The sequence below is a fragment of the Passer montanus genome, unplaced genomic scaffold, assembly GCF_014805655.1.
Source record: "Passer montanus isolate IOZ18808 unplaced genomic scaffold, ASM1480565v1 scaffold10, whole genome shotgun sequence".
Lineage (NCBI taxonomy): Eukaryota > Metazoa > Chordata > Aves > Passeriformes > Passeridae > Passer > Passer montanus.
Window position 1 is genome coordinate 8,322,615 of NW_024356505.1, and position 22,182 is coordinate 8,344,796.

Below are 22,182 nucleotides of genomic sequence, written 5' to 3' on the forward strand. Positions count from 1 at the left end.
GAGATGTAACATGCCATTACCGCAGATATAGAACAATCTATTCAACTATTTTCCAGCTGGAGGAAAAGAAACCTTTTTATCACCAGGAGTAACCCTCTGGTAACAATGTGGCTTTAGGAGGGGATTTTGAAATTTATTTCCAAAGCTGTTTCCTCAGGGCACTGAACCTCAGGCTGCCCAGAGGGGTGCAACCTGCAGGGCAGGAGGGGGCTCAGTCCTTCGCCCATCACCCTGCTCTCAGTCAAGTTCTCTCCTGCCTTTGTCTCCCTCAGAGCAGCTGAGTCACTTCCTGGGTTTAAATCTTGGCTTAAAAACCTCCTTCCCCCCATCCCCCCCTCCCCCCCAACCTCAGTGTACAATGGATTCTCTGTGGAGCAGGGAGGGATGCTGCACAGGGAGACGCGAGGTGGAAACACAATGTACTCTGAGGTCTGCTGTTTCACAGGTCCACCTGGAAATAAACCCCTCACCCCAGTGCAAAGGCGAGATACGGTAGTTAGAAAACATTAGCTGCAAAAACACACAACAACATCTATTTTTTATTATTTTTTAATGTTGTTTTCCTCCCCCCTCATTGCCTGGGGGTGATTGCTCTGGCAGTTGAAGAGGTGCCATGAGCAGCAGGAGTCGGGTGGGATCGGGTGTCAGCAGGGATGCAAGAGGAAGAGTGTGAACTGAGAAAGCAAGATGGGCTTTTGCATGTGATCAAGAATTGCCCCATAAAGCGGCATGTCATTCAGAGAAACTGTGAAACTTGGCAGATAGAGCTGATTTGTTTCTTTCACAAAATATCGAGTTACGGAGTCATAGTGTGTTCTGTCTTGCCCAGGTCAGAGGAAAAAAGATTTTCAGGTTTCTGGTAGGGGAAAAAAATGAATGTTCCATGTCCTTCTTCTGCCCCATGTCCTAGTCTCTCTTACAACATCTCCTCTCAGAAATAAAGGTTAAAATCTCAGGAAATTTCCATGGCTTTAAAAAAAACCCCAAAACTTCTCAGAAAGGGAGTAGAAAAATTGAGTTTAGTTAACTGTCTTATCTCTTGATCACGGTAGACCCAAGAAAGGGCTGGCATTGATCCTGACCATATCCCACATTATTGGTATGGCTTTGGTGGGGTGGCTTGACTTCAGTGAACCTTGGGTTCCCCCTAATAAAGAGTACAGTATCTTCATGAATCAACAAAGATGCTGAAGAGAAACAACCTTAAAATCTTCAAGGTGGTTCACATCAGCATGTAATTGCACACGTAAATCTATGTAGAGGAGGGAGAAAAAGGCATAAAAACCTGAAATAAAAAAACATAAAAAAGAAACAGGTACAGAGAATACTTAATTGGTAAGAGGATTATATTGACCTCTTCAAACACCTCCTTGGAGCCAGGTAGCCCTTTCAACACATTAGGCAGAGGCTAGATTTGTTGACACACTGATGAAAAAGAGTGCTTCCTGAGCATGCTTTACACGTGGGGTCAGATCAGCTGAGGCTGGAGGTTCCCAGCCAGACGGGTGGCAGCAGGAGCTGTTCAAATGCTGCCGTTTAAAGGACTGGTAGCAGCTTCAGGAGATGGAGCGTATTTGAGCCCTGAGGAGAGCTTCCCTGGAGGGATACGGTGCACACCTGCCCTGCTCCGGTTGGGAGTTAATGCTTAACGCTCTCGCGGCCGCAGCCTGTGGCGCGTCCCTGGGAGGCGCTGGGACCGCTGAGTGCCTGGCTGGATGAGGCCCGCAGGTGTCCAGAAACAGCAGAGTGGGGGGTTTTGGTTGGATGGTTTTTGTCTGGTGGAAAGAGCATAAATGAGTGAGAGAAGCTAGGAGAAGTACAAGTTTAAGTCATTAAATGTACAAATGAAAAAAGAGAGCCAAGAAGAGAAAGCTCTTTACAAAATATAAAATTATGTTAAAGCATCAAGACGGCACAACATAAGGAATGTTTGGTACATGTTATTGAAACTGAAAAATCAGAGTATGGAATGAATTATAATTTAGCATAATCCATAATTTTACAGTTTTCATTTTGAATTATTTATCTTATATGATTTGATTAAAGATAAAACTGGCTGACAAGATCTCTAACATCTCTGCATGTCTTAATGTCAAATGAAAAAACTCCATATTATAATTTCACCATTTTAAATTTTTTATTTGTATTGTTTCTATATAGCTCCCTTTTATTTTTAAAGCATATTTCAGCTACTCATTGTGTACACGCGATTCCATAACCCATCAGGCTTCAGTGTTGCCTCAGTACCTCTGATTCAGTAAATCAGATCATAGGCAGCATGCTGTCATATAATAAGGTGTCTGATCCTTATTACCAGTTTGTTGATGCACAGACTCCTTCAAATTGACCATTGCAACACATGGTTTCCCCTGAAACTAGCTGTGATAATTAGCGTGGCTCTAATGAGACAGAATGTCACTGATCTTGTGCTGAACTGTCGAGTATCGACGCTACGGATGGGAACTGTCAAAGCTTGCCATCTGTGACAGAGCTTGGCATATTCCATTTGCAAGGTAGAGCATGCTCAATAGACTGTTTTTAAACAAATGGTCCATTTCTTGATTAGGGCTCTGTGTTCTGTTACTGTGGAAGACTTTATATCATAGTTAAACTTCTTGCTTTTTTTCCCCCTTTTTCTTCTGCTGGGGTAAGCTCATTAGGAAATGAAAACATTAATGATTCTCAAGCCAGTCCTTTAGTCTTCTGTTAGACTTTTGGGGAGAGGTGGGGAAGATCTGATCATATATTTATTCTTCTTCCTTCCCCCAGTTATCTTAATGTATTTCTTCTAGGGCTTGTGATCCCACAAGCCTTTTATCTGATTTTTTTAAGCATTGAGGGGTAGGGATGGCATAGTTTTGAAGTACAGAAGAACAAAAATTAAAAAGTCTCAGGTGACATGCAGCAGGATCATGTGCACCTGGGATGAAATATTGAACTGGTCAGGAGAGTCAGGCACCCAGGCTCCTGAGACTGGCCCTGCAAAACGCCGTGAAAAAAGTCCAGCGCTGCTTATCATTCCAAAATATGCTTTGTTGCTTTTTATTTCCTCCTTCTCTGGCAGACCACACAGGGCTTGTTCTGAAGAACATTTTCACTAATCTGATCAGGCAGCCAAATACGCCGGGAAAACTGCTTTAATGATCCCACTAATTACCTCAAGTCAATATGAACTGTATTATTAGACTGAGGGAAAATATTCCATTAGGTCTCCCCCTTGGGAGTTTCTCCGCTTTGTGATGTCACCGAAGCCTTCGCCCTCTCGCTTGTAATTAATTTTATTTACACACGCAGGCACGCACAAGGTCACACCTGCACAACCGGAGCTGGCCAGGGAGCTAGTGGCACTCAGGCTTAATCAGATCTGTCATAATTACCATTCTGCATGTTTCTGACACACGCTGTGAAATATTTCAATTTAACTGCCGCTACCAGCACAACCAGATGTAGTGTGAGTGTGGCTGCATTGGAAATATTATTCCTCAGGATAAACTCTCTCCTCCTCCTTTTTCCTCCCACCCCCTCTCCCTTTTACAGCTAATGTGGCACAGAAGCTGATGTATCCTGTAAATCTTGAATGCAGTGCTAGATTGATAACAGCAGATTAGACAGTTTAACCACAAACAGCTTGTTCATTTTTCACAAATGAAAACCACATGTGGTGTAACTAAAATTTCAGGCTTTTTTTTTTTTTTTCCCCTCCTCTTTGGTTGTTGTTTCCTTTTGTGTGTGCGTGTGTGTGTTAAGGTCTGCCTTTAGCTGTAAAGGGGTGAAATAAAAGAGTAAACATACAGGGGGAAGAGACACTGCTGTCTTTGGAGATTATTTCTCTTTGACCTTTATTAAAAATCTTCCCTGTTTTGGCAAAGAAATCAGATACCACACAGGGGTTTGTCACTCACTCTGAGACTTTCTAATCTCTGGGGTTTATGCCCACTTATTAAAGAAGTCATCCTACCATGCTGGTTTTCAAAATAACATGCCAGCAAACACCTCACTTTAAGAAGAGCTTCTAACCACAAAATGTAGTCTTCACTGCTACCTAAATTTGCCAGAAATAAAATTTTCTGGCAAAGTTTTTCACCGTGGATTTTGTCTCCCTGCTAACCCTTCCCTGTACCTCTTCCTTTTGGGAAAAGATTATTTTTAAAAAAGACTCCTCAAAGTCTTTAGAAATATTTGGAAATGGAAAATTTATCATATTTTTATTAAAACATTCCCATATTTATTTTGAAAACAGATAATGAAAAATTAAATGTTTTCTTATGAAAACACTTTTTAGGAAACTAGAAAATTCTGTAAATTGTTTTGGGTTTTTTCATAAATTCATTTTTTCTGGTAAATTGTTCAGCTGTCCCTAATTAAACAGCCATCAGTACTTGGTAAGGTATTTTTTTTAAACCATCTACTCTTTAGTAGATCACAGTTGGCTAGTTTACCTACACAGAGAAAAAAGCTATGCTATTTTGATAGAAAGTTTTAATTATAAGACTCTAAAATAATTTTTGTAGCAAGGAAAAAAAAATGTAAGTGTGCAGAATGGAACTGAGCAGATTCTCCGAAAGCTCTTCCAGGTATTGTCAGGCAGGAGGAGTGGAGCAGTACATGGGATAGAAATTCATAAAATCTAATCTGTAATAAGGCTTCCAGGGGAGGTTTAAAAAAAAAAGTAGCTTTGGTAAGAGGTTGTTTTGTCCATTGGCAGTGATTTGTGATGCAGTGGCAATATTGAAAGTGCAAGAGTCAGGGAGCTAAGGTTCAGTGTTTGAAGTCAGTCACAAGAAGGTGAACAGGACAGGTTTTGAAAGCCACTGAAGATGCAGTTTGTAGCAGGAAATTTGGCTGTGTGGATGGCCCCCCAGGCTGCTGCAGACAAGGTTAAAGACCCACGCTCATACCAGTTGGCCAGCAGCTACTGACTGCATTTCTGACTGCATTACTAGTTTCCCAGAGCTAAGTTGGTTGGTGCAGGTGTGCCATCAGTGTCCCTCACTGCGTGCAGTGCCATCTTCATTAGTGACTCCCCCAGGATCCATGCAGACCCCCAAAAAAGTGAAAATCTTATTCTGGAGGAGCAGCCAAATCCCTGGAAGTGCTGTGGCTGCAGATATCAGAAAAATAAGTCTGAAGTAAGATGAAGAGGAGGACAGGAAGGTTTCATATTGGATGAGGCAATGCTGAAATGAACTGTCAAAATTCTTGCAAAAATCTGGAAATACAGCATTCATTTCTCCAGAAAGCTATTCAAAAAAATGTCATGCGGTTGGGAAGCACTGGATTGCCAAAAGAAGAAAGTATGGCACCCTCTGCCACCTCCTCTGAGCCTTTTATTTTTAGTTTTTCTCTCTTAGGTAGAGGTGTTCTGGTTCCTACACTCCAGATGTGTGAATCAGTTCTTCCCCAGGCAGCACCTGCTGTCTGCCTGACAAGAGGTGCTGTTTCTGGCAGGATGGATTTTCTTAATCTCTCTTCCTGCTTTCTATACCCTCACCTTCTGTTTTGTTTTTATCTCACCACCTTCTCTTATCCCTCTCAATATGGCTCTTCTCTTAGTTCTCGTTGGACTTTTCCCACTCCTTCCTGTCCCTCACCACCCACTTTTGCTCCATCTGCCTTTTTATCCTGTCCTACCCCTGTCCCCTGCCTGCTGGAATCCCACCCCGGGCACATCCCCACACACACCATGACTTTATACACATATTCCTTTGTGTGTGGGGCACAGTGTGGGCACTCCATGCCCTTGGCCTTTGCTGGATTGGTCACCAGCACTGCTGGCTTTTAGGGTGAAGCATTGTTCCTTTCTCTGCATGGTGACACAGATTTAGCCAGGAAAAAAGCCATACTCTTGATTTCTCAGGTTGCTTGTGCCTTCTGTGAGCATACCACTGATTCAGGAGGTTTTTGAAGATTGAGTATATCAGTGTTTTAACTATTAATAAAAAGGGGGAAAGTTTGAGTGAGCTGTATGAGAGTTAACTATGGGCATAAAGGAAAACAAAGCTGTGGTGGCAGAGGCGAGGAGGAGGCTGAGGAGTTAGCGAGCAGCCTGTGGTTCCCGGCTGTGGGGGAAGCAGGGTACCAAGTAAACAGCACAGAAAACAAAGGCGAGCTCAACCCGTAACTAAACAGGAAATGACAGGGTAGAATTCCTGCTGAAAAACTGAGAGCTGCTAAATATGTAACTGCAATGAATAAAGGCATCTTGTGCAAGCACAGATATACAGTAACAGTCCAAGAAGTAATTTGTTAAAGGAGTGACCTATTACAAATCAGGTGAATGGCTGCTGGGCAAAGGCAGGAGTAAGAAATAACAGATGTGTGTTTTCTCCCCTAAACTGTATACTTCAAAACACATTACACCTGAAAGAATGTTGCAGGATTTCTAGGTGCAAGGTGAGAAAGGAGATGATGTTTTGTTCCAGATAAATTTTTATTTTGCTGTTCCTAATAATTTTGCATTGCATCATTTTTTTTGTTTTCTTCAAATTCAACCTCTAAGTCAAACTTCAGATTTTGGTTATGTGTTAGCCCAAACTGTTGGCATCTATTGAATAGGCTAGAGCAGGCACGCAGCTAGCTAAGTGGGGAAATTTCCAATTTGCAAATATTTATCTAATTTCAAATCTGCCAGATTCTATCTGAAAGCACATTGTTATTCAGGGGGTATCTCATTTTTATTCCTGTGCACTGTTACGTTCCCTTACTTCAGGATGGAATTTTAGAAGCATATAAATATATTATGTTTATGACTAGATTTTTAGAATATTTGTAAAGCAAAGATGTTCAGACTGAGAAGTCCTTAGCAGAATTCCCTGAAGTTTTGGACCCCAACTTAGCAAGAATGACACACATATCAGTTAACATCTGTGGGTTTACTCAGGTGACTGGTTATTTTGCTGACCCTGGTGCTTAGCATCTTTAGTACCTGTAGCATGCAAGAGAAAGTTCTACTGATACAGGAAGTTTCCACTCTTTATGTAAGACCAGATATTAAAAAAAAAAAAAGGCAAAAAAACCCCCCAAAAATAACAACAACAACAACAACAAAAAAAACAACTATGAAAGGCTTGAATTAGTTTCTTTATATTTTTTTGCTTTAAGGGAGCCAATTTGCTTCACCTCCAATAAATCATTTGCTACTCCTATTTTATATAAAGAGTCTAAAAGGATTGATCTTTTTCACCTGAGGAACAGGATGGGAGGGCTCAGGGCAAGAGGATGTGTGCTGCTCTCTGCAGTCCCTGACTTGAGGACAGAAGGTACTGCCCAAACTGCTGTCTGGAAATACAGCTGGGACTGGGACTCAGCTGGGCTGGCACTCTTCTTGGCCAGTGAGGAAAGTTGTAAGACTGCTCTCTCTAGGAACTTTTCCCTTGTGGCTGTTCTTGACCTCATCCTGATGGCAAACTACCTGGAAGCACTCTTGTGTTGGTTCCCACCCAGGAGAGAGAAACCTGATCTCTCCAGCTTCCCTTTTGATCCAGCTTTCCTATTATTTTAAGCTTCTGCCGCAAGCAATTGTGCACCAAGTAAGGGTATTTTAGCTTTCTGAGGATTTCACTGCCTTTCTTTTTCCATGGGCAAGATACGTGCTTCTGGCTGCTCCCTTCTCATTTGCTGGGAGGCATCGAACTCTCACAGGTGTGGATTTTAAAGATTTTTTTTAACTGCTTTGAGATAATGAACGTTATTAATTTTCTGACTGTTGCTGTGGTTAACAAAATCTGGAGGAAAGTCAGAGAAAAGTTTCTTTTCAATTTTCTTAAGACTCCCCTCACCCTTGGCTTTATCAAGGCATTAAGTGTTCTTCACTGTGAAACTGAGAGCCACAGAATCCAGTTTAACTGCAAGAGATGAGACATTTTCTCAGAATATTTAAATGTCTAACTCAAGTCTATATGAAAGCTTTTAGTTAGGCTGTGAAAATTTGAAGGAATGTCTGAGAATGGATTTGAGCTGTGTATGTTTTGGAATGATGTCACTTGTTGGAATATCTTGTCAGCTGAACTGCATTTACAGTGAAGTCCAAATATCTGTGAGCCTGTGATTTCTCAATGTGTGGTAGATCTTCCCCTGATCCAAAATGAATTCTGGAAAGAAAAAACATGTGACAAAAAGCCATGAAATTAAATTGCTCCATCTGGGAAATTATAATATTTTAAAAAAATACATATATAACAACATGATGGGTTAACATATAAGTAATTACAAAAGTGACACTTTGGCCCAATGGCTCTTTTACTGGAGGTCTTTTCCCCCAAAGCAAATGTTAAATCTCTTTAAGGAATGTAATAATAAACGTTTGCTGTTCACTGTAAATTGATAGTAGTAAAAAAGATTTTTAAAATTGCCAGGCTCTTTCTATTAAAGACTCTTCTCTAACTAAACTGCAGATATAGCTGCCATACAAAATTGATTGCATGTTTAAGAAAAAATAAATGTGGGCTGTTAAGGGTCGTGGTTGAATTTAGGGTTGTATTTACTTTCAAGGGACACATTGATATTGCAGTGAAATCAGTACTTCTTTCTGCTTAAATAAAAGATAAAGGGCTGATATATATTATCAGTCACCCTCTGTGAAACCCATTGACCCATTTTATATGACTGTACTATAAAAAGTAATGTACCAGACTAAGACTGGCTTATTTAATAATTAGCAGGTGGTTTTTCTTTCTATTTTTTTTTTTTATTATTGTTAAGTTCATTTTTGTCAGATGTTCTCTCGCGCTTACAATGCCGATTGAATCAGGTGTGTGTGAAAGAGGAAGGATCTGGAGGGCAGGAAGGTAGAGTAAAGCTGCACTCTTTTTTTTTGCGTCTATTACTTTTTTCTCTTTTTGCATATGAATGTAGTTGCATTTCATATAAGATTTTCAAAGGTATATACGTTGTGGTTTTGATGAGGGCTGGTGCCTATCTGTCATTGCTAGGTAATTGAAGGCAATGTTGTAAAAAAGATACATTTGAACAGGGGAAAGAAAAGGTGAAGGAAGCTGAGAGCAAAGAAACCAAGCTTGGGAGAAGCCCTTAATTTAGATTATTGAATTTTCTCTCTACTCAGCTAAAAAGTAATGATACTTGTGTTTTCAGTCAGGTCTAGAGTTACAGGTTAGGTTTCTTTCTGTCCGTGAGCTGGTGGTGTCTGCAGTGCTCATACACAGGGGACACATGGACCAGCTTTGATACAGCCTCAGACCTTAATCTAGGTAGATTTTTGCAAGCACTGGCTTTTGGCCTCTCACCATGGCTCTGTGTAGAAACAGAGATGTGGTATGACAGACAAGGCTGTGGGAACAGCGAAACAGCTCTCCACGTCATTTTGCTTCTGTACTTGTTTGATGCTTGTCATTGAATTTTAGAGGTTGCTTTAGCAAGTTTCCCTTTCTTATTTATTTGTTTGGATAGAAATGTGTATTTAACTTTGAAATGCTGCGGCTAGGGAGAGGAAAAGGCAGAGGAATGAAGAGTCATTAATAAAATAAACTAAAAAAACACTGAAAATTTGTGTACCACTGCTACATATTTGGTCATTTGATTTTCACCACACAGACAAAAGGTGGAGGTACCATGCAGACAGATGGTGTAGCTGAATAATAGGTTGGATAAGAAGGTTAAGGAATGGCATAATCTGTCTCAGTATTTTTCAAAGTTTTTTTCTGCCAGTGAAGTTTACCTTTCTTCTGAAAAGCCATATGAGGTTGTGGGGTTTTCAGTTTCAAATCTCATCTGTGATGATGGTAGATACAGATTTACTTAAAATCCACATCTGCCTTCCTTTTTCAACATTCTAGTAATGAAAGACAGTAAAATAGATGAACCAGGAATATCTGGAGATAAAGGGACAGATTCAGGTTTCAAACTTTCTCTGATTTAGGACAATGCTCAAAGGCAAAGCCTGAAATTTAAGGCTTATTAGTGTGAATAAAATACTAATGCAACTATTGTTCTGAGTACATTTATTATCACTTTAGGCCACATATCAAGAAGAGAATTCATATTCTGGTATCTCTACTCATCTTCTTGAACCAGCTGAAAATGAGCTTTTGCTTCCTAAGTTCAAGATGCACAATTTTCTTAGGAAAATAGGGAAGTCCCAAAGTATTGAATATTCACTGCAGTTTTTAAAATTAGTTGAAACTGTAAGCCTCACAGAAGGAAATCAGTGCTTAAAATTTCCTGAAAAAATAAGCTAAAATGAACTCTAACAAATGTTTTGGTCAGTATCAAAAATTGCTAGGTCCAGTAGGTTATTAGTTATCCCAGTTCTTTATAAAAATACCCAGTGACTTTTCTTTTAATAGACTTCAGTTCTTCTGTGAAGCGCTTAAGTCTGTTTAGCTTTGCATAGGAGCTAGCCAGTACACTTTATGTATTTTAGGAAAGATAAACCTGCAGTCAGAATGAATTTTCCTACAGCAGGAAATTCCAGAATAACATCTAAGGGTAAAAAGGACTGCTCTTGTCATGTAGGCTTGTTCCCACATCTAAAGCCACAGGTATTTCACACAGAAATAAGTCAGATTTAAGGGATCTTAGCATGAAAATGAATTTTGAATTAAATGCTCTGCTCTTACCCTGCAGTGGGTGTTCCCTGTTTTCCCTGTTCTGTTTTTACAGATAATGTAAATGTAGCACAAACAACATTTCCCAGAGAAAATAAGCAGTGTCCATTGTTACTTACTGGTCGTATTTGTTTGTGCTGAAGTGACATTTGCTTATTTTTGCTTCTCAATGCCATATGCATGAGTTTACTGATTCAGAACTCCCTGAATTTTTGATCCTGTTCAGCACTGTGAGAAATCTCAGTTGAAGGGTTTAATGCATTTTCCAATCAATGTGTAGGGGAAATTTGGCCTTATCAATTTAAATGCTGGAGATCCTTTCATTGCATTATGGAAGAATCTTCGCTAAGCAGAGATTATTCTTAAGAACTTCATAACATTTAAAGGTTAATATGTTAGGTAAAGAACAATATCTTAAGACAAACATTTTTATTACAGGACATGAAGGGATAGTTCTGATTAAATTACACGATTATTTGAATGGGAAAGAAGACAAAGTGCATCATTTCTTGCCCTCAACTTTAATGCCTTTAATCAAATAATGACCTTCTGGAAATAGTTAATTTTAAGCATTTGTAAAGATCAATACCACTTTGCCACCAAAAAATGGCCCAGATGATGAAATTTGATGTATTTAAAGTACCATTTCACCCTTTTAACCTAGTAAATAATTTAAAATGCTTTCAGTACTCCTTTGCTACCATTATGTATCTCACTCAAAGTATTATGACTTTTCCAAAAGCAACCTTTCTGTGCAATGTGCAGCTTACAAGTTTAATACTAAAGACTAATACTATATGCCTATATGGTAGTGGTTGTGTTGGCCCTTTTTCTTCCCTTGTACATGTGGAATCTGTTGAGTAAAGAAATAGAAGTATCTAAGATGAGTGCAGTCGTTTGGAACAATAATGAGATTGTAAAGCAAGTTGGATGGCTTTTGAAGGGGAAAAAGTCAATATTTAAAGTTTAGTCCCTGAGTTCTTTTCCTTTGTTTTGTCTATAAGCTTTCCTGTTAAAGGTGAAGGATTTGGATTGCTCAGACAATTAAGAGCCCATTTTACCAAGTGTAATTTCATATCTGCGTTCTATAAACTGGAGTGCCTTCAGCATTGTAAATAATAAAAATTGCCCTCTATTAGCATGTTTGTGGGCAGATTAAAAACAGTCTTCATTAGCATAAGTAACACTTACAGATTCTTTTAAAAGTAGAAAATTATTTGTTGAATGATAAATTGCTAGCTTTCTAGTTAGTTGCTGAAAATGTGCTCATTCAAAATGCCTACTTTAGTTTAGTCTACAATTCTCAATTTTTTTTAGTTAGAAGTACTGTTTAATGGATTATGTACTTAGTCTTTGTTCACGGTAGATGCTGAAATGCAATTCACACTTTCTGCTAAAATGTTGGTATCAAATACCTCCCTATTTAGATTGATTTCTTTTAACACCATAGATTTTTATTATACTATATGCCTCAGAGAATGATACAAAATAATCTTAAATACACTATAACCAAAAAATCCTGAGCAGGTCTTAGCATTGATACTCTAAAATATTTTCCCTTTTTAGGTTTAAGCTACAGCCTTTCTAAAAATGCTGAAGTTGTTGTTATTCTGTAAGAAATATTCATAATTTGGCAAATTATTATCAATGTAACAAATTAACCAAACAAGTTCAATTGCTTGACCTTGTAGCTTTCCCTTCTCAGACTAGATATTTTTGTGGCTGATTTGAAAAGCTTTGGCCAGAGAACATTTTTCATTATTGTAATGCTGTCCTGTTTGATGTAATTAGGGCAGATATTTACACTTTAGGTGTAGATTTCTTTTCAGTAATAAAGAATGGAAGAATATTTTATTAGAAATTCCATGTGAAAGAGCAGAAGATTTTATTTAAGCACAGCAGAGGTCTGACTGAAAAGAATAGAATTTAGATATATGGATAAAATGCATAGATGTTTTCTTTAAAATAAGCATGCTCATGGGTATTGCAGAGCCCAAGTTTTGGCAGTTATCCTCTTTGCGCTTTTCCTGCAATAGTTTGGCAGTTCAGCTTTCACAGGTTTTTTTCCTTTAATGTCTTGTTTTTCTTTACTAAATCCCTATCAGAAAACCAGACAGAAGACTCTTATTTATTTTAAATATCTTAGGTTTAGCATCTTTTTTTTTTTCACCATTTTCTTGCTTACTGTAGCAAGACCTTTGCAGATGGTACTTGGTTACTTGAAAGTGCATAACAGTATTTTCTTTGTAGCAGATGGATTTAAGACTTTTAGTTCCCAATAAATGTAGGTTTACAATACATAACTTTACAGGATTTGTGTTGTATATAACAGGTTTGAACATATTATCTCAGAATTCATCTGCATGGCATTTTCAGCTTATCCAGGGCCCATGCCAGTATTTTAAGTAATAGGGAGAGCATAGTGATTGATAGCAGCTAAAGGCGTGATTTTGAATAGAAACAAAGGTTTTAGAACAGAAGGTGTCAAATTAAACTTTGTCAGTTTGAAAAGTAGTAACATCCTGAAAGTTCTCCAAACATATTTACATGTGGCTAATGTTTATATTTTGCTTTGTACTCTCTTTATATTCAGTGTAATGTTGCCTGGCAAATTTACTCTGTTTTAAAATCAAGGTTGTTCCCAATGTCATTGCAGAGTTTTTGGGGGGTTTGCCTTTCTGCATAAATGTATCAACTTCATTATTTTAATGCTGTTTTCTTAACAATGTACTCTATATGCTGTATAAACCGGTTGTGATCTAATCTGATTTATAAATATTTCCTTATTATTTTGTGGTCATTTCCACTTCCTGTAAAACTATAAAGACAAGGAAAAAAGGAAACCAGGCAGAAATTGCTCTAGACTAAAAAAGTATGAAAGGAGAAAAACCAGCTCTGTTACACTTGCTTGTAAATTCAGCTGCATTATCTGCAGCACTTCATGCCTTTTTAGATCAAATGGAAACAAAAATTTTACATAACTTAAATATAAATTTTACAGAACTTAAAATTAACCATTATAAAATTCTAGATTGTTTTTCCTAAATTTTGTGAAATCATTTCATGCTTTTTCATGTAGGTGACTTTTATGAATGAGCTTTATTTCATGTACAGAATTTTGAACCAGAAGCTAAATTAAATACTTCTATTTGGAATTTTTAATCTTGAACCAAAAGAAAGCATATTGGGATAAAGTTCTTACTCTCTTAACAAACTAAGCCCCTACAGCCTCTCTTGCTGTCCGTCCACTATCTCATCTGAGAACATTGGTGAGATCAGCTTTGATAAATATGTACAGAAATAAACCATGAAGACCAAAAAATTGTTTCTATCCTTGTAATTGTAAAATAATTCAGTTGTTTGTTTCCATGTTTTCCATCAAATGTTTCATCAGAATGTGTCTACTTCTTTAAAAATGTGCCAAGTGGAATAGAGACATTTTGGTAGAACAGTAATCTTTTCTGTGTACCCTGTCAGAACTATCTGTCTTCATAATCTCAAAATCCCTGAAAGGCTAGCAGAGACATGTTTCAGGTTACAATTCATCAAATAATTTTAGATAAGGCATTAGAAGTATTGTTTCAGTGCAAAAATTGAGAGAAAAACCTTGTAAATACAATGTTAGCTATCAGTAGTTAATAAAAATAAGGTCTGACCTAGTAAAGACAGAAACAGAAAAGACAGTAAGGGCAGAAGGTATTTCTTAGTTAACAAAAACTATTGCAAATATGTTTAATCAACAGAAAATGTTATTGCCTAGGAATTATTTTTTCTACTTGATATTTTTTAATTATAAAGGGTTTCTACTTCCTTTTCAAGAAAAAACAAACCCTGTGATTCCCATGGTCAGCAGACAAAACACGTGCAGCTTCTAAATTCATGGTGCAACATCTCTTCCAGCCTGTGCGTATGCCTTGGAGAGGTATCGGGGTGAGGACAGGTTGTCTTGTCTTTTTTTTTTTACTTCCACCAAACTGTCATGATAGACAGCTCTGCTCTTTGTTTCACCAGTTTAGAAAGAAAACCAACACTTTCAGTGTAAAGCAGTGCAGATTCCAGACAATGAAAAGACAATTTTTATGCTTTAGCATGGGATGGTTTGTGGCTTTGGGGTTCTTTAATTAAGAATTTTGTAACTGCTCTTCAGTTAAATTATCTAGATTGGTTAATCTTCCTCATAATTTCTCCTCTGTACCCAAGAAGCTGCCTCTGCTTTCTGAGTGCACCACTTTTAACTTACTGCAATAAATGAATACTGCTGTTGAGCATCATCCAGCATTCAGTATCCTGTGGATGCAAGGTGAGCAGAGAGCCATGAGCAACACCTTGTTTTTGTTGGGGCAGGGAGAGCTCACCCTGCTAATACATTCCAGTGAGATTCCAGAGACCCTTGCTACTGTTTTGAAAACATGCCATACAATTCCAGCCAGGACAGGCTGGGTGTTGTGTGCTCTGTGTGGAGGCATTTGGTCACATTTCCAAGTCATCTTGCTAAACCCTGGAACAATATCCAGCATCCCCGCTTTGTGCATGGTCAAGGAATGGGGTGTGCTCCATCCCCAGGGTGTAGGGGAGCCCTTCTGCTGGCCCTGCTCTCCCCTGTCTCAGCTCCCTCACACACCTCATGAGCACCTGGCAGATTTTGGCCCCATTTAAATTTTTTGCTTTTTCAGCTCTGCTACCACCATCTCTATAACATTTGTCATTTTGATAGTTTCTTGGGGGCATTTTCTTCTGTGTCATTTGTTCAGTTTTTCACTTATATCCAAGCAAATATGCTTCCAATTTTTATACACACCTCACTAAATATTTTCATCTACAATATGAATGCATTAAAATTATTTGTATACTTTTAGTCTCCCCATTGTGGCAATATTTTAACTATTAGCTAAAGATATGAGTATCTTCAAGAAAATACATATCTATATTGTATCTATGAGTCTACTGTATGTGTTAGTAAACCAGTCTGGATAAACCATTAATCCACTACTGGTACATGTAAAAAGGATCTAAAAGCTTCTGTGCGTTTATATTATTTGTTGATTCAATAAAATGTCACATTATCTTTCCTACCGCATTAAGAAATAAAACTGCATGGACCTATTTTTGAAAACAGATCCTTGAAGCTAAAATAAAGGAAATATGCATGTTTTATACATGTAATATTATGTTCCTAAATTTTAATATATTAGAAAATTTCTGCTGATGTACAGTGTCCTAGCTAGAGGGTTTGCATTCCTCTTTTAGAACTACCAGTGCACAGTTGAGAAAAAAATCCTCAATTAAATTTTAAGATGTAAAGAAGCATTAAATTTTCGTGATGAACTCATATGTCTCTTTTGGAAGCAAATTAGCAACTGCTTCAGTTCTTGCAGAGGATACTGTAGCTGACTTTATATTATGTACCCCAAAGACTCATAGGCACCTTGCTGTCCGTGACATGGAAATGTATAAAGGGTGTATCAGAAGCTAGAGCACATCTTCCTTCCCCCCAACCCCTAATAATCCTATACATAAAACTGAGACTGGTTTTTTTCTGGCTCTGTGAGGACAATCTGGAAACAGTTATGTATCACTTGAAATAAGTTCACCTGCAGAGAAACCTCTTCTTGTAGCAGAAATTAAGAAGTTATTGCTTGACTGCATTTAGTCATAGGATTCCTGTCTTTTGAAGAGATACTGGGGAGTTCCTCTACTGCTGTGATTTACGTTAGGCAGCCCTACAGTCAAGTAAACAAATAGCAGCACTGTGGTGTGACACCAAGGGGAGGACTCTTTCCAAAATGCCTATGATTGGTAAGGGTCTGTGGAAGGGACGGCCAGCCTCTCAGTGCATTGTTGCTTGCTTTAAGCCCAGTCTGGGCAGTGAAAGCCCTTTTGATCAGGTGAGAGGATGAGAGAATGCAGCACCTCTAAAGTACACATTTCACCTTCATTTTGCCCCTTGCAGCGTGACAAAAAAAAACCTAATGTGTTGCTGGTTTTGTCTTCAAGGGGTGGCTCTGTGAGCTGTTACGTTGGAAAGAAGATCCATCACCAGAAAACAGGACCCTCTGGGAGAATCTCTCCATGATCCGAAGGTTCCTCAGTCTTCCTCAGCCTGAACGCGATGCCATTTATGAACAAGAAAGCAATGCAGTTCATCACCATGGTGACAGGCCTTCCCACATTATCCATGTGCCAGCAGAACAGATTCAGGTTAGTTTACCTTGGCCAATCCCGCAGAGCACTAAGTAAATAAAGCTTTAAACGGAGCGAAGGAAATTAGTGTTTCTTCCCTCCTGGTCAGGCTCAACGCAGGTCTCCCGGTGCAGGATAAGAGCGCGCTGCCATCCAGCACCGCAGTTCAAAGGAGACCGTGCGACCACCCGCAGTTCTTGTTTCGGTTCGCTGCTTGTTTGCTAATGTGTGTGGTGGTAGTGCAGAGGCAGCTCTGTGCGGGGCAGGCAAGCCCCGTGCTGGCTGTGCCTGGCTGGACAGGCACCAAGGCCAAAAGGCAGGGGTGTGTGGCACCGGCCAAAGGTCTTCCTTCCCAGCAGACCAGGAGGACCTTGTTGTGCTGCTGTTCGAAAACCAAGCAAGAGCCCTCAGCGGTGATAGCTCGTCCTGGGTAGGAATGAAGGGAAGGGGATTTCTTATCCCAGTTGAACCCCAGCTGAGACTGGGGTGAGTCAATATTTGTTTGTTTTTCCTTCAGAGCCCCTCTCCCACCACCTTTGGGAAAGGAGAGCATAGAGGCGCTTTCCTACCAGGCCTGCTGACCGCTGGACCTTGGCTGGGTGCTGCTCCGCAGGTGAGCTGGCACAAGGGCACCATGTCAGGGAGAAACAGGAGGGGATGCAAGACCCACACCATGAGGCTTGGAAGAGCTGCCCTCTACTTCAGGGCAGCCCCAGCAGGCCTCCTGCAGGAGCTGCACACCCTTTTTTGCTGGCACAGGTGCTGCCAGCCGGGAGCGGAGCTGGCTGTTATGCTAAGCTGTGTAGCCCAGGTTGTCAGTGGGGACTGCAGTCTCTCTGAGCTGGGGACTCTTTAATCACATCTCACAAAAGGCCTGAGGTCAGCCTTGTAACTGCTCCTTCTTAAAGGGCAGATATTACCCAACGCTTTTCCAGCCTCAGCTGAGAACCTGTGTATCACTTGTATTACCTATACAGAAAAATATTTACAAAGCTAGGAAGGATAGAGTTATCTCGCAGCCAGAAACAACATGAGTGTATATTAAAGATAAAGCAAACTGAATAAGACAATCCCTTAGGATATCAAGTACTAAAATAATTGTGAAAGCCTGGAAACTTGCTGTTTGATTTAGCAAAAAGAGAGAGAAAGATCTATATTAAGTAATAAAACAGCACTTGTTTGAAAATGTACATTGTTTTTAATAAAATCGCTTCTTAAGGGGATAAAAGGAGAAGCTTATGCACAGTATAAACATTCAACCACTATGCCACTTACTTAGATTTTCTTGCCTTGTTGATAAAAGTTGTGTGTTTGATCTCATAAATATTATTCACATAAGCAGTTGCATTGTAATCTCTTAATATGACTTGTAAGAGTAAGGATTGGGAGATTGGGCCTGAGTTTTGTCTCTGCTGTTCTACATGGTAATTGTTGTAGATGCATAAATATGTAGCTCAGACACAAGTTTTCAAACTGTATATACAAAGCCTCCAGTCTTACAAGAATTTCATGTGCTGGGAGTAGTCTTGAATCTCTTCAGGACAGGAGCCTTGAATGGGACTGCTCACAGACCATAAAACATGGAAAGACCTGAACAGGGATGAGGAAGGAGCCCCAGTTCCAGGGCATTTGTGTCAGATGTTAAAATATGAAGATTACTTAAAGCAGTGGCTTCTAAACCGGTTGTGGATGTCTGTGCGAAGTCTCCACAACCACAAGAGTCCCTATGAAGTGGACAGAATTAAATCCCTCCAGTATTTATACCATTTGTACAGGTTTTTGTGCTTCTTAGGGTCTCAAGGAACTGCTACTAGAAGCCTGGAAGCCACTACCAAAACACAAAAAATATTGAAGGGAGACTCTCAAAGGGAAATAAAATGCAGTGATAGCAACTGCTTGTTTTGCTGTGGTTGTTTTTTAATGATAACTGGTGGTTGTACCATAAGACAAGAAATTTGCTGATCCAAAATATCTTACTAACCAGTGCTTCCTGTGCTGTGCAGCAAAATAATTGTCAACACAAACAGTAGCTGATAAATTTACTTTTGATTTTAAACATGATCTTATAGTGTACTGTACTCTGGTGGTAGATGAGAAAAACATTTCTATCTCTAGGGCTCAGTGCCTCACCTTTTAAGAATGTTTCTGAATCCATGCTTGCAAAACTTCATCTTAAGCTCTTGTTAATTATTTACATCATGATTTGCTTTATCTTATTCTTCTGATGTGCATATTGGCTCATTTTTATTGCCTGAGTTTTTGGAATGCAGCATGTTCCCTTCTAATAATAATAGTGCAACTTATTTAGAGCTTTGCATCTTAGTGCTTTATAAATATTAACTAAATAATCCCCAGCACAAACACAAAGGCAGGTAAATAGGTCTGTTCTCTGTTTATTTGTTAGGATACAGGCAGTGCAGGCCTGCTTAGAAAGTACAGGCAGGAGAGGTCAGATCCAGAAGGAGAAACACAGATTTCCTGCCTCCAGATCCCTTTGTCCTTGCCGAGGCTGGGTTTGACAGCGCCACGTTAGGCACTTCCAGCCAGCATATTCTGTTGTAATGTTTGCAAGTTTGACAAGACTTCAGTGCATGCTGAGGTCAGATCAGCAGTGAGATATTTCTGAGAGAGATAAAATGCTCTCCTTCCCCCTGACTCCCCAGCCCGTTCGTCTAGCTATTGCTAGAGAGTTGCAGCCCTTGTTTTTGGGCAGCAGCTGCCGTTGCTGGCAGAGCTCCTGCACGTTTGCCCTCATCTGGCACTTTTCTCACTTTGCCCTTGCTACAGTTCTGGCTAAGCTGGTCAAGTTAATCCTATACTATGTCATTTAGCATTTTGTCTTGTCTGCACTTGACTCATGGAGCATGTTCATTAAAATTTGTCAGCTAAACCGCACCGATATTGTATCATCGGTGCTTTTGGTCTGGCAAAGCTACAGTGTTCTTTTTGTTCTTTCTTTTTTTTCCCTTCCTTTTTTTTTTCTTTAAACTTACTAAGCCTTTGTTTCTAGCTCTGCAATTTCTTCCCCCTACTCCCTCCTCAGGATTTTCTCAGTTACAAAATATGAGCAAGAATACATGTACAAAAAACTGCTGTTCTTTGTCTTGCAGCAGCAGCAGCAGCAGCAACAGCAACAACAGCAGCAGCAACAGCAACAACAACCAGGTCCCAGACTACCCCCAAGGCAACCGACAGTAGCATCACCAGCTGAATCTGAGGATGAAAATCGTCAGAAACCCCGGCCGCGAACAAAGATTTCTGTTGAGGCCCTAGGGATCCTACAGAGTTTCATACAAGATGTAGGCCTGTATCCAGATGAAGAAGCAATCCAGACTCTCTCCGCTCAGCTTGACCTGCCCAAGTACACCATTATCAAGTTCTTTCAGAACCAGCGATATTATCTCAAGCACCATGGGAAGCTGAAGGACAATTCTGGTTTGGAGGTGGATGTTGCAGAATACAAGGAAGAAGAGCTGCTTAAGGATTTAGAAGACAGCATCCAAGACAAAAATGCAAACACGCTTTTTTCAGTTAAACTAGAAGAAGAGTTATCAGTAGAAGGGAACACAGAGATTAATGCTGAATTGAAAGACTGATCTAAAAGTATTATTTTCTTTCAACAGTGCCGCTGGTATTTACTAATGAAATGAAAATTCCATCTTGCGTTGTGTCAAAAACCCTTATTATTCATTGTTTGGCCAATGAATCTTCCAAAACTTGCACAAAAGTTGAAAAAAAGGATAATGCAGACTGCACTAGATGTTTTACTCTATTTTACAAACTGCTTCGCAGCAACAGATGAAGCGTTGAGGATTGTTTGATATTAATTTGTGTTCACGGGATACACTGTGAGTGTACCCAATAAGCATGATACCAGTGATTTTGATTCTGGAGCCTTCAGACAAGCATTACAACTTTTGTGATTTACTGTTTTTTCGTTTCTGTTTTGTTCTTGTTTTTTAATTATTACTGTAGCACTCCACACTTGATCTTTGAAAAATCACATTTATTTAAAAAAGTAAAATAAAAAGAGTTTGTTACTCTTGTTCTATTGTATGTTACAAAAGAACTATAGACTGTGGAATGCAGTTTAAAGATAACATATGCCAACAAATGCCTTGTATTATATGGCACTGCCGTAATTCAGATTTGTTTTCTTTTGGAAATAAAGGTCACTGTATTTTTTTTTTCCATTCTCATTGTTACATGGTTTTAGAGAAAATGAAAAAGAAAATGTGAAACACGATTTAGTCCTCATTATTTATTTGTAGATCCTGCAGCATCATGTTGTAATTAATTTTTTTGGAAGTTTCCGTTAAATGTAATATTGCTTCTCTTGTTACCATACTGATTTTTTTTTTCTATTTATAAATGTATTTTGATGGGCAGTAAAACAAAGTGTCTTAAAAGTTTTAAATAGAGAAAATGTGCTTTACACAGTTGCCTATAAAAAGTGCTCTATGTTATCCAAGCAATTCATACTATAAGCTTCACTCTTATTGTTGTATGCAATTTTTACTATCATGCAAATAAGCTTAGGTAAATAAAACTAATAGATCACCTTAGAAACTTATGCAATTAATGTGAAAATAATTGATGTTTGCAATGTGTCTTCCTTTGGTTTACAATCAATTTTAAAGCTACAGCTGTATAAATTTTCTGTATAAAGGTGTATTTCTTTTTTATGAGTTTATTGCTATGAAAACACCAGTTATTTTGTTACAGCTGGCTGTTTTTATAAGTGTATCACAATTTTCTTTATGCAGAAATGTTCTGACTAGGAGTGGTTATTGACTGTAACTACACAATTAAAATTGTTTGTATGGTATGATATGGCAGGGTTTGTCTGCGTATGTGTGTATCTGGGAGGAATAACTTGTTCTTAGTGCACATCATACCTTCTTGCCACCACTTTGTTCTCCTTTAAAATCACAGGCAGATTTTTTTTTAATGGCCTTCTTAAAATTTGAATTTAGATAACATACTTCAAAAAGAAACACAGTTTGGTTATGAAAATCATAACCTGTCTTTTCTTGGTTTAAAAACTTGCCTGCCCAACAGAGATAGCAGGATATTATTGAGTCAGAAGGCTATCAGGCATAAACATATTTACAATTCCTGGCAGTAATGCACTTATAATGGATACAGCTGGTTTTATTTTACACTAGAATTATGCTAACACTGTTCCTTGCACTAATGTATAAACATTAAAAAAAACATTAATAGTCATAAAATAAATAGGAAAGATGGGCTTTGCCCATAGCAGTCTCCTTCTAAGCAAGATTATTTTTAATGATCACTAATAAGGTTCTTGATAAAGCCATAACAATTGGTGACCTCCAAATTTATGCAAGGCTCATGTCTAGGCTGAAGAGCAGTCTGCAGCTACAAGTTGTGGAGTACACGCTGTTGTTCTCCTAGGAGAGAAATAACTCACATG

General features: G+C 38.9%; 1 protein-coding gene across 8 annotated transcripts in view; it reads left to right on the forward strand.

Moving 5' to 3' along the window:
* Positions 1 to 21,578, forward strand: part of SATB1 (SATB homeobox 1) — a 91,983-nt gene extending 70,405 nt beyond the window's left edge. For 4 of the 8 annotated variants that reach the window (XM_039706518.1, XM_039706508.1, XM_039706498.1 and 1 more), the window contains 3 exons: positions 16,557 to 16,760; positions 17,260 to 17,355; positions 19,853 to 20,338. In XM_039706518.1, the coding sequence (XP_039562452.1) occupies positions 16,557 to 16,760; positions 17,260 to 17,355; positions 19,853 to 20,338 (786 nt within the window). Of the gene's footprint in view, positions 1 to 16,556; positions 16,761 to 17,259; positions 17,356 to 19,852 lie in introns of all 8 variants that reach the window. The other 4 variants (XM_039706488.1, XM_039706533.1, XM_039706550.1 and 1 more) reach the window with 4 other exon arrangements.
* The last annotated feature ends 604 nt before the right edge of the window (positions 21,579 to 22,182 follow it).